The sequence below is a fragment of the Ruditapes philippinarum genome, unplaced genomic scaffold (genome assembly GCF_026571515.1).
Source record: "Ruditapes philippinarum isolate M1 unplaced genomic scaffold, ASM2657151v2 ctg4994_1_1_1_1, whole genome shotgun sequence".
NCBI classification, from domain to species: Eukaryota; Metazoa; Mollusca; class Bivalvia; order Venerida; family Veneridae; genus Ruditapes; species Ruditapes philippinarum.
In genome coordinates, this window is record NW_026864379.1 from 70,973 (window position 1) to 84,445 (window position 13,473).

The 13,473-nt window shown below is 30.9% G+C and overlaps 1 protein-coding gene and 1 long non-coding RNA gene across 2 annotated transcripts in view; both read left to right on the forward strand.

The window, feature by feature from the left end:
* Nucleotides 1-7,164, forward strand: part of LOC132725384 (general transcription factor 3C polypeptide 1-like) — a 77,067-nt gene extending 69,903 nt beyond the window's left edge. The window contains exons 21-22 of the mRNA XM_060710487.1: nucleotides 3,552-3,683; nucleotides 6,197-7,164. Coding sequence (XP_060566470.1) covers nucleotides 3,552-3,683; nucleotides 6,197-6,358 — 294 coding nt within the window. The 3' untranslated portion in view covers nucleotides 6,359-7,164. The remainder of the gene's footprint in view (nucleotides 1-3,551; nucleotides 3,684-6,196) is intronic.
* A 194-nt stretch (nucleotides 7,165-7,358) lies between these two features.
* Nucleotides 7,359-13,473, forward strand: part of LOC132725385 (uncharacterized) — a 38,811-nt gene continuing 32,696 nt past the window's right edge. Inside the window, exon 1 of the long non-coding RNA XR_009625049.1 lies at nucleotides 7,359-8,398. This is a non-coding gene — a long non-coding RNA (uncharacterized LOC132725385). The remainder of the gene's footprint in view (nucleotides 8,399-13,473) is intronic.

The window sequence follows — 13,473 nt, forward strand, 5'->3', positions numbered from 1 at the left end:
TGGCTGTGTCATTTGGATGTTTACTTGACTATAAAAAGTAATCATCTAAGAAATTAATACTTTAAGCACTATCAGTTAATATAAGACAAGATGGGTTGTTGTTTTTTTTCCAAGTCATCTAGTATTTAGATTTATAAATTGCCTTTGGTGTTGTCAGTTGTTGTAACTTAATGGTGACATAGTGGGTGTTTTTATCTTCTTGAGAGGCACTTTAAAAAGAAGCGTATTTAGAAATCAATTATTTCTGTTTTTCTTTTGATCATTTAAGAGAATATAAGACAACTTTCTATGACTTAGGTAAGTTTATTAGAAGTGGTGCTTCATTTTTCTTGACATCTTTAATATCAAAATGATGATGAAGTATTTTAACACAATAAACAGAAATAAATGATACAAACATTAATCATCTTGATTTAAATGCCATGGTTTACATTTAAGACAAAGTCTAACTTTGTGTTTTCGTGATATTGTTTTTAGTTTTTATTTTCTACTTCCCAATACAAAAACAATTTTAGTTCTGATTATAACACTGACCTAATTTTCTATTTAGTAAAAATTGATGTGTTAGTTGGCATTTATTTTAATAAGAAATAAGCTTTAATGATGCAACTTAAAAGACCATTGCTTATGAAAATGGCTTTTTACAGTACTGAGTTCAGATGCAAGTTTTCAAGCTTGACAGATGCATCAGAGGTCTTGTGTAAAAATAAATATATATGTGCATTAAACTTCACCACTTGAACACGTATAAGATATAGGCATTTTCACATTTTTACTATTCATTTAGGCATGGAATGTCAAAGTTGGTAAATACAGTTTAGGTTGTTTACTTCATTGTGTTATGAAGATATTCGTGCGTAAAACCAAATGTCCAAAATTTAAAAAAAGGTTTAAAATGGCACACCAAATATGCCCTGATTAATTACATCTGCTTTGAAGAATTGCAGCATTTTCTGTATCTCAGGTGAGTGATATTGGGCATTCAGCGTCCTCTTTGTTTCTAAGAATTTCAAGAGAGATTATATTTGAGAGGCTGGCCATGTTTTATGTCATTAAATTTAGTAGCACTTGTAAAATACAGCAAACAGCCATAAAATACAGCATTTATTGTTTAGTTTCTCACATGTCAGAAATAATTTGCAATTTTGCATAACTGCTTAATTCCTATTTTCTTGATAAATTTCTTCAGTTTTCTGTTGAGTCTGGTTCTTTGCTGTTGGTTGTTATAACAGAGTTTTGGAATGGTTTAAACATACATGTATTTATTTAATCTCGATTGCTAAACAAGTTCTTGCAACTTAAACTAATTAATTTTGAGTTTGCTTCCTGGAACAAACCAGTACTGGTATCATACGAAGGCACATGGTTGTGACCCGAGTAGGGCTTGACCCCATGATCTCTGGGTTGAGAGATAGACACCGTAACCACTAGGGCACCGCTCCCCTTTTTGATTGGTTATTTGTTTTGTCAAGACATAAAAACATGTTGGTTTTATTTTTGTAATTTGGAAATCAAATCTATTGTACAATGATTAGAAATAGATGTAAAAAAATACTAGGTTAACCTCAAAATTACTGTTTAAGAGTTACTTACATTGGTAACATTACTCTACATCATTATACATAACAATTCTTTTGGCTTTTCCGAATAAGTTTAAAACTGCTAAAAAAGAAGTAAATTACAATTTTTCTAACCTCTCAAACTGTCAAGTTTATATTTAAAGTATAATTTCAAATGGCAGTCATATGTTTTATCATACAATATTAGAAAAATGATATTCGGACATTTTATTGTCATGGTGATAGATAAATATAATTTTTATTTACAATTTGACTGCACTGTCTTTTTGAATATATTGACATAAATGTAGGTCTGTGCATCATATTATAGAGGAATAACTTGGGTATTGAAGCAGTGTTTGACACATGATACTTTACAGAGTTATACTATAGACAGCATCACAAGAAAAACTGAAACATGTGAACATTTAAGAAACACTGTTAACATCAGTGCTTCAACTTAAACTGTTGATTACCTTCTTGTTGATCACTATTTTTATCTTGACTTTTTGAAAAATATTATTATGGTTGATGGTGTTTAACACATTCAACATTGCTATGAAACATAATACCGTCACCAAAACTGATTTGGGAATTACTGTACATTTGTATTAAGCTCCACTTTAAAAAAAGCAAGGCAGACCATCTTAATCAGGGTAGGCATTGGTTTACCTGTTTTTCTTTATCATTTAAAACTTAGGAACATATTACATTGAACATAATTTTATAATTGTGGTGAGTGCTTCATTGCATTATAGCCCATTGAGCTCAAAATTATGATCAGAAAAATCAATATTTTATATGTTTGATATTTCATGAATACATAAATACTTTTGTTGACTGTAAGGTTTTTTGTATCATCCCAAAGGGACATTACTCCTGAAATTAATGAATGTGAGTTGAAGCAGAAATTTGATGATGATTGCTATAAGGAATTATAAATTGTAGTTTAGATTATTCACTCATTTAGGTGAACAGGGAATTATTGCATAATGTAATATTTTTTAATTACAAGCAGTGATTATGGGAGCATGATCTTCTGCACATTTTGGAATGGCATTTGAATTTGTTGATTTCAGTTGAATTTGTTGTCAATGTTTGTGCAATAATATATATAAGGTGCACTTTCCTCCAAAGATTTTTACAATTTCTTTGATACTTTCACATTTCTGTGTTTCAGATATTCCATGTGTTTATTAATAAACCATAATTTCACAATTTACAGGCATGCAAATCAGTTATTTTATAATAAATTAGCTTGACTTTTTCAATGAAAAAAAAAGAGCTATTGTACAGTCATGTTGTCATTGATGATGTCATTGTCATCTGGAAACTTTAACGTTGGTCTTAATTTTACTCAATGGATTGCCTTCATACTTGGACACAAGTTGACTGTCATCGTCAAATAATTGAAACTTGTAATACTTAAATTTCATAACTTGGTATGCATGCATGACATATTACATGTTAAAGCAATTAATTTATTTACTATTGTTTTAAATAGGACAAAATTCTGATATTAAAGAAAGTTTTCAGTGTACTGTCGGCTAATCTGCCCACATGTGATATTGTTGCAGAACCCTTGTGAGGGTCTCTTAAAGCAGTATTTCTGCAAATGCTAACAAAGGCTGGAAGCACCAATCTTAACAAAGTCAGGTTTTCAACAACAACAACAACATGGTGTCAAAGGTGTTTTAAAATGAATTTTTGTTTACCTATTACTGAACTTTCATTCAGATGTTGTCCTTTTCATGCATCTATTGAACAGGATATCAGTGTTCAAGGAATGTAGGTAATTATCAAGAAGTTGTATGAAAAAAAACTGCCTTTGTTCAGGAGACTTACATGCCAGCCGTATAGTTTTGTCATTATAGAGATGTGATTGACAGTTTTCAAATATTGATCAATGTAAACGTTACTGTTCTCCTACAAATCTAAATTAGACTGTTCTCATGTATAAATCTCAACAAAATACTTGTTATTTTTTTTCAGATTGACATACAGCAAGTATGGGCCAGTATTAAAGACCAGGGTGCTTCTGAAGAAGATCTTAAGTTGTACAAGAAAGTTTACAGTGCCATAGACAGTCATGGAGAAATTGGAGTGAGATGTTATGACCTTAAAGTGAGTAGTAATCAACATCAAGATGAGTATTGTACATGACTTGTTAACTCCCAGGAATGACATCAATAATATCGTTAGTATAGGTTGGGTGAGGCAGTGCTTTAAATATGACTTTTTAATACTCTATTCTGATACATAGTGCTCGTACTTAGCTTTTAGGGTCATTGGCTAGCTATCTGTTTCCATTTATTACATTCTCCAAATAATTTTCAAATGACATCTCCTCTAAAATCACAAGGCCAAATTTGATAAACTTGCTTTGGATGATCCTGACAGTCATGATGCTCTACCAAAGTTGTTACGAAATATATTTTAAAAGTGCATTCTTTAAAAATCTTGTTCTCTGGAAGGTTTAGATGTGAACTTTTATATTTGGTGTGGAGCGTCTTCAAAAATAAATCTCTACAAGGTGTGTTCAAAATATAGCACTGGGGTCAAAATAGACCCTGCACTTGGATCAACTGACTTTTCATTGACTCATATAGAAGAATCCTTTGAAAATCTTTTTCTAAAACGGTAAGTCCTAGAGCTTAAATATCTGTAGTGCTGCATTGATTAGTAAACCTCTGTAAAATTGTTGTTTCCCTAGGAGACTGGATAGGCATATGGTAAAATCTTAGAAACATCTTCGCTATAAGTGCAAGGCCTAGAGGTTAGATATTTTTATGCTCCCGAAAAATTTCGGGGGAGCATATAGTCGGCGCCTTGTGAGTCTTTCCGTCCGTCCGTCCCCTTTTCTTGTCCGGGACATAACTTTGAAACAACAAGAGGTATCAACATGAAACTTTGTAGGTAGATAGATCTCATTGAGTAGGTGTGCAGTGCACAAGAACCGTAACTCTGCCTTGCCTAATTTTTGAATTATTCCCCTTTGTTTATTTTTACACTTTGAACTTTGTCCGGGACATAACTCTAAAAGTATAAGAGGTATCAACATGAAACTTTGTAGGTAGATAGATCTCATTGAGTAGGAGTGCAGTGCACAAGAACCGTAACTCTGCCTTGCCTAATTTTTGAATTATCCCCCTTTGTTTATTGAACACTTTGAACTTTGTCCAGGACATAACTCTAAAAAACTATAAGAGGTATCAACATGAAACTTTGTAGGTAGATAGATCTCATTAAGTAGGTTTGCAGTGCAAAAGAACTGTAACACTGTCTTGCCTACTTTTGGAGTTATTGCCCTTTGTTCATTTTGACACTTTGAACTTTGTCCGGGACATTACTCTAAAATTATAAGAGATATCAACATGAAACTTTGTAGATAGATAGGTCTCATTGGGTGGAAGTGCAGTGCTTAAGAATCATTACTCTGCCTTGCCTTATTTTGAAGTTATTGCCCTTTGTTTATTTTTACTTTTTGACTTTTGTTTGGGACATAACTTTAAAACTATTAGAGATATCAATATAAAACTTTGTAGGTAGCTAGATATAATTGGATAGAACTGCAGTGCTTAAAGAACCTAAACAAAGCCTGGTCTAATTTTGGAGTTATTGCCTTTTGTTCATTTTTACACTTTGAATTTTATAGATAGATAGATCTCATTGAATAGAAGTGCAGTGCAAAAAAACATAACTCCGCCTTGCCTAATTTTGGAGTTTTTGCCCTTTGTTCATTTTTTTTATACTTTCCTGTGTCCAGAAACTTCTCGGGGAGCATCACCCGGTTCAACCGGTTCTTGTGTATATAGCTTTGTATAGCAGGCAAACCTCTAGCATAAATCATGACCTTGACCATGGTCAAGTCAAATAGGCCCCATCCTAATGGGGTTACTTGATTTTTCATTTAGAAAATTTTTCTCTTAAAACAAAAGGCTTCAAATTAATGATGTTTCAATTGAGTTATTATGAACTAACAAAATTGCTTGAGACAAAAATGTTTCTATTACAATAGCTAATGGCATAATTATTTTTGGTATCACTGTAACACAGTCAAATTTTTGTTGTTTTCCAATTATAAAAACATTGATAATTGATGTTTTAATTCCTTTACATATTTCAACATTCTGTTTTATTAATGGTTCTATCTCTACTTACAGTGATATGTTTATAAGAATCAAGGGTTGATCGCAAAACTGTTGTACGTCCTTCTTTATTTCATATAAGATACTGCAGTTTTGCAGTCAACCCTCAAAATGTACTTATGAATGTATTGAAAATTGTGTCAAACTTAAAGCTAAGTATGAATTTCCATTTAGCAAGTTACAAACCAGAATTATCTGAATGTTATAATAATATGCTAGTAATAATTCATCAAGAAAATTGTCATATATTTCAGTTTGAGAATGATGGCAAATCTGACATTGGAAATAAAAAGTGAACTTTTTGCTAATTTTTGCAAAATGTATTTCTTTAACGACCAGATAAGATATTTATTCCAGTGTTTTGACCAAGTTATGTGACACAAATACAATTTCCATTTATTTCTGATCTATGAGAGACAGTTTGATATAGCATGACCTGACCATCTAGAATGATTGTTTGCTTGACAGTTTTCATTGTACTTTTTTCAGAAAGAGTTTGTATCTGGTACTCCATGGAGAGAAGCCCTAGATATCCTCATACATCAGAACGCTGTATGTATTATTTCTCCACGCTTTACTTATACTTTCCTCTTCTTATCTCCATGTGTGTCATCATATTTCATTTATGTTGTTCATATTTCAGTGTCATAGCTCTAGTTATGATCATAGCAATATTATACAAGTTGTAGATATATATGGGAACAATTTGTTTGTGCTCAGAAACACATAAGAGTAATGTTGAGAGATGGTCAGAAACAGTCTGTATATGATATATCATAGTATGATGTTTATTCTGTACAAACAATAGTGCAGAAATACGTCCTTTACTTAATGTCAAGGTTAATCTGTCTGAAACTTTAACATACATAATCTATCTGTCTATTATAGTTGAATCTATGTTAAAAATTATCACCAATTAAAGACAACATTAAGAAAACTTGCCACTTAGGGTGTTCATGTCAAACAATTACCTTTTAATGTGAGACCGCATGTAAATTTTATACCCTTGAGTCTAGTATTTAAAGTTTTAACTGCCACTTCTGGTGAAAATTAAATTTTGCAATTTTATGTGTGTTTTATTAAAATTCATATACATGTATGTGAAAATTACTACATGTAATTAAAATACTGTCTGAAGTCCAATGTATATAAACATGGTAATGTATTGATATAGAAATCCAATTTCAAACAAGATTGTTTGTACAACATTACTTCATCAAATATAATTCTTATATTGCTTTTAAATTGAAGTGACATCAAATACAATATTTATTACACTACACTTTGATGTTTAAGATTTATTATATGTTCAGAAAATATTTGTTTGCATCAGGCTTCCCCAGAAAGGAGGAAATTAGCTTGTAGACAGGTTTTTGTGGTGACCAATATAACATTTAATCTGAATTAAAGTATGGAATTTCTCTTTGTATAAGATTATCTTAGAATATTAATATAAACTTATTAGATACAATATTTATTACACTATACTTTGATGTTTAAGATTTATTATATGTTCAGAAAATATTTGTTTGCATCAGGCTTCCCCAGAAAGGAGGAAATTAGCTTGTAGACAGGTTTTTGTGGTGACCAATATAGATTAGAATTTATTATATACTGGTACCAGGCTGTTAACTGTGATTGTACCCATATATCTCAGACAGAAAGCTTAACCATCATAAGTCTTATTTCTAAAATAATCTGTAATTGTATCTTAAAACAATTAAACCATTGAATAAATAAATGAATTGTTCTAAACTTGGTAATAAAAAAGCATGTATCATCCTGAACGTGCATTTTCCCCCAGACTAGTATTATATATTTTCCTCCTCTGAGATATCTCCATGAAGTGAGCAAGTACTAAACGTTAGAAGTATGGTTGCTTATGATTCTTCAATTAAAATGATATAATCATACATTAAAAGCAGAAAGGATGGATATTTTACTATATTTTTGTCTGATGAAACAACATAAAATACCTTTGAGGATGGAGGATGATGTAAGTTATGGTCAAGGTAAAAGGTATGTGTATTTTACAACTTTTTTCATTAAGAATGCTTATTCCATTTCAGGCCAATATTTTGGCTATTTTATGTTAATTTTAAGTGGAATAGGCAAGTACACCACTAACAGTGGCCGAATGGTTATGGTCCTTGACTTCAAACCATTTGCCCCTCACCACTGTGGGCTCGAATCCTGACAGGGACTTTGGATTTTTTCATGTGAGGAAGCTATTCAGCTGGCTTGCGGAACTTCGGTGGTTCTACTCAGTTCATGCTTGAAATAATGAATGGCAGGGCACATGAGGTTCTGCCATGATAATTATGCATACCTGAAACACTCTAGTTGGAGGTGTTTCACCAATCAGACAGTAAAGTTGACATGTACTTCATGAAAGTCAGGATTTTGTCTTTTTGTTCTATAAATTCACAGATGATGGAATTAGTGGTAAATATCAAAATAATCAATGGACAACATAATCCATAAAATATACATTACAGATAACCATCAGACAGTTAAACAAGAAAGCTTTTAAAGATTGCAGCATCTGACAGACAGTTTTAACAAATATACATAAATGACAGAAAATGTTCATTTATTTCACTTGTTCTTTTGCTCAACTTTGTACCTTGTTGTTTTCAGTTTTAAGATATGTTGATTCTGAGAATGTGCCTGTCAAGAAGGAGAAACAAGGTGAGAACATAAAAGTCCAAATTGTAACAAAGTTTCACAGATTTATTATACATGTATAAGAATTGTAATGACTTCAGTGCACTGGTAAAGATTGTTGCGTGTTGTCACTGTGGGAAACATTCACCAGAAATGTTGGGTTCGTTAAACTCAATTAAAACAACATCAATTCTGTGGTGACAATTTGCTGCTGTACTGTTGGGGAAAAAAAACAAACAAAAAGTTTGATAATAAAAGACATAAGCTAGGTGTAAATGCAGTATATTTAGGTGCAAAGACTTGATATTGGATGATAAGAACTGATTTGAGAGGACATTTTTTAATTTACAGACATACTAAGTGACAAAATATGTAAAGTTTTCATGATCTTATGATGAATGCATTAACTAATCTCATTTTCCAAATTTGATTTACTGCAACAAGAAATCTAAAATAAACTTTTTTATCAGTATCAAAAGCGTCGACAGTTTTGTTGAGTGTTTGGTTCATGATTTATCTTCTGGAAAACTTGATTACTAGATTGATTCACAGAAGAACATGTTCTGTTAAGAGTACCAGTACATTCAATTAGCTTTAATAACTTGAAAATGTTGTGTTAGAGTGGCATTTATCATCAAACATCATGCAGTCTCTGATCAAATATGAAAATATAAAGTGATGAACATGTATGTAACAAACAGTACTCCACAATCTAATTTAATTGCAAAAAATAAACAGTCTAGTAACATTATGTTTATACATGTATTAAGTTGTTTGATTTTGATCAGTACTACATGTAAGGTCAACTTGAAAGGATAAATTGAATTGTTCAAAATATTTCTTAGACTCTTCACTGATCAGCTTCAATTCAAGTTTTTTGCAGTGTTAACAAAAGCTGTTTCATTAAATCTGACTTTATTGTCGCTACAACATCAGTCTATGCTATTAAACAAACAAGTTTACTGTGGTGATAATAAGATGGAAATATTAAAAACAATTCTGTTGAATGTGACATTTTATAATATAAATTAACATTAGACAATTGAATTTTCTGTCGCAAAAATATATTTTGAAACAAATGGAAACTTCAATGATGTAAAAAGAAAGGAATTGTTCCTAAATACAAATTGGTTCTCAAAAATAGAGAATTCTTCATATTGTACTGTTATTTATTGATTAAGTTGATCTTATATTTGTTTTGGTCCGAGATTAGGGTTGGTGGGTCTCTGAGTTTAGAATCACTAGTCTTAAATACCTGGTTAACATGCATTAGAGCTGGGTCCTTCCAGAATGTGTCTACTCCTCAACTCTAATATTGACCAGAAACATTCACAATACCTGAATTTTATCATTTGTCATTGCTTATAAGGGCGTCCGTGGCCGAGTGGTTAAGGTCGTTGACTTCAAACCACTTGCCCCTCACTGCTGTGGGTTGGAATCCCGACAGGGACTTTGGATTCTTTCAAGTGAAGTAGCTATCCAGCTAGCTTACGGAACGTCGGTGGTTCTACTCAGGTGCCCATTCGTGCCTGAAATAATGCACAGAAGGGCACCTGAGGTCTTCCTCCACCAGTAAAGCTGGAACGTCTTGATATGACCTATACTGTGTCGATGTGACGTAAAACCCAAACAAACAAACAAAACAAATTGCTTATAAGGAAACATAGCAGTATGTTTAACAAAATATTAAAATTTATTGTCTGCTACCCCTCTTAAAACGTTAATAAATGAAGAAAATAAATGCCTAATATTATATTAGAAGGGAGAGGAAAACAAAAACATTCAGTACTTTTATCAGTTTCTTATAGAATATATTTAACAACTGGTAAGAGGTGACTATCGTAAGTGACTGAGATAGAAATAGTAAATGAATCATTGAGAGCCTGTGTTTGTGGTAAATTTAATAATAAAATAATTTAATAATTAAATTTAATGAATTAGTAATGGAAAAGTTCAGCATCTCTCACAGGCCCTAGCACAGACTTAAATGGTGTTCAGTTTTCAACACTTAATTTGCTTAAAGCTATAACTCAAAATATTTTTTATAAAATTTGATAAAGTCTTGATGAAGGAGTTGTGACATGTCTATGCTATCTAACAAGAATAAATTTTTTGTGTAAACAGAATAAAATGTTGAATAGAATATTTTACTGCTGTTTTAAGTAGGGTTTTAATCTTTAAGCAATGATTTCATGCATGGCCTAATGGTTAAGGTGTCAGTCTTTCAACCCAGGGATCAAGGGTTTGAGCCCTAATTGGGTCACAATCATGTTTCTTCATAATGACATTAGTACTAGTTGGTTCAAGGAATAAGTTGCAAAAACTTGTTTCTCTATCGAGCTTAAATAAATATGTTTAAACTAATTAAATGTATATGCTATTTGCTCTTAAGGAAATGTACAAACATATTTCTTTCGTACAGATAATTTGGAATTATTCTATTTCGAATTTCAAACAATGATTGTGTAAACTATAGGCAGCAGAGACATAGCTTTTAACACTTGAAATTGGTTTTTGATCTTTGATTATACAGTAACTGATCTAATGATAGTGGCCAAATATGGCACATTCTTTATATAAACATTCAGCAGTTTATCTGTTTAAATCCATATTTGTACAATGTACATGTAGACTTTTATTGTTAAAAAATCTCAATTTAGGAAAATGAATGTTATAAAAATCATAAATCAATTTGAAAAAAAGAATATAAATGTAGACTTAAAAAATCTCTTGTTACGAAAATTATGAAACAAGTGAACCAGATATGCAGACATGTTTTATAATTCTTTTTTTCACACAAAAATTGAAAAATGTTTTGCAGTCAGGTCTCTAATGTAGTAAAGAAGAATCAAGTCTTCAGTTGGAATATTTTCAATTTACTAATTCTGATTACATCTGTTTCATTTCCCTGAATGTTGTCATTTGCACGATGAAATCAATTCTGTTTTTGAAAATGAAATGTAAAATTTCCGAGACGAGAAATGATTTAGAATGCAGTATGAAATGACAACTTAAAACAACAAGAATAAATTAGAAATAAAAATAACAGTTATAAAGATAAGCTGTTTTATTTTTGTGGTTTGCTTCATTTAAAGAACCATGTCTTTATGGAAATTATGTTCTGTAAATTAAAAATGTTTTATATATATAGTAAACATATTGTCAAGGTGAAAATAAAGTATTTTCATGATAAATTGATATGCTGTATGATAAAGCTTACTGTGTATTAGTCACATGCTGTATCGATCAATGCTAGATATTGACCAACATGCAGTATCAACAATATAAATAAACGTTTATTACACTCAATAAAAGCGTAACACAATGAAAGATTTAATTTTAGTTTTGCTATTCTTTTCTCTAAATGTGATATATGGGAGAATATAGCTTTGCTCCTCAGGTTATATTTATCATATTCAGGCTATACTCTCCAGTTTATCCTGTCAGCATCCTTTATAACTAATAGTATATCATTTATATCATATTTAGGGTCTGTGGTGAATTTGTGAAGGTTGTTGACTTCAAACCACTTGCCTCTCACCCATTTAGGTTTGAGCCAAGCAAGCATCTTCAGATTATTTCATTCCAGGAAGCTTCTGAAATGTCAGTGGTTCTACTCAGATGTGGGTTTATGCTTGAAATAATGCCCAGAGGAGCACCTCAGGTCTTCCGCCACCAGTAAAGCCAGAAAGTTGCTAGCCTATATCAATTAGTGCATCATTAATTCCAAATATTTGCTGTACTAAATATACATTATGACTGCTAAACAAGCTGAACAAAAAATATATACTGTATATATATTTTAAAACAAAATAAAAATTTTCACTTGCACCGTATACTGAAACAAAATTTATTGTACATGATGAATATCAGACTTGTAAATATCCCCTGTGAAATAAATTCAAATCTTTTCATCAGAAAATAGAAAATTACGAACTCTGAATTTTAAAAGAAAGCTGGCAACACTAATCTGACAGTGAAAGTCTGGTTTTTTGTGAATCGTGTTTGAAATATTTTCATTAAAATATTGATGAGATTGTTCCTGTTGTTGACATAATACATCACACACAATCACTTTCAGGTGAAAGCCATTATCAACAAAGTATTCGATTTAGAAAACAATTATTTGAGTTAATAATCCTGCATAATGATTTTAAATCACCCTGTGTGCAACTAAATGTTTTCATGCTGATGCCATAATGTATTGTGTTCTTTGCACAGATTTGTTGCAAATCCAAAATAGAAATTTTGGTGTCTTGTGTATTTTAATACTTTGCTAAATGATATGACTTGTCAATTTCATTTAAACTTAAAAAAAAAATCGTAATGATTTCTTTTAAACATTCATTTTTAAGTGTTAAAAGATATATCTTTGCTGTGTGTAGTTTACTAAATTTTTGTTTGAATTTTAAAAAAAGAATAATTCCATAAAAACATGTTAGATAAAAAAATGTTCATATAGCTCCATATGAGCAAATGACACGTGCACGAAATTTTGCGTTGAAATTTGACTTAAAATAGCAGCATAATAGTTAGTTCCAGAACATTTTCATCTGTTTAGTACAATACTCATACATGTTAAATATTTAAAACATTCTATGTAACAACTCTTTCAGTAATTGACCATAATTTAATGGGAACAACATAATTTTACTGTTTTTAAATTCCATAAACAAATTCTTTATATATAGCTTTATGCCTTTTAATGTAAGATTATTACAATTCTTTTCTTCCGCAATGATATTTGTTATTAACATTAAAGTTAATTTTATTGGAATCGATGAAAAAAAAAAAGCTGGAGAAAGTGTTGTTAGTTTATACATGTTTTAAACTTTAAATAATGTGTTTCCATTATTTAAGAAATAAAATGTCCCAAGCTAAATAAAATCACTGTTTGGAGTTTGGATGTGAGGAATTATATCACAAGGGCATAAACCAAGTGATATAATGATGCACATTCGAAGGACAAACAGTCATTTTATCAGGGGCTAAAATACTGATTTGGATATATTATTTAGATTCTAACGCAACATCAAATAAATGTTGCTGTACCTGATATTAAGCTAAATTGCGTCTGATTTGTTTCGTACTTATTTTAC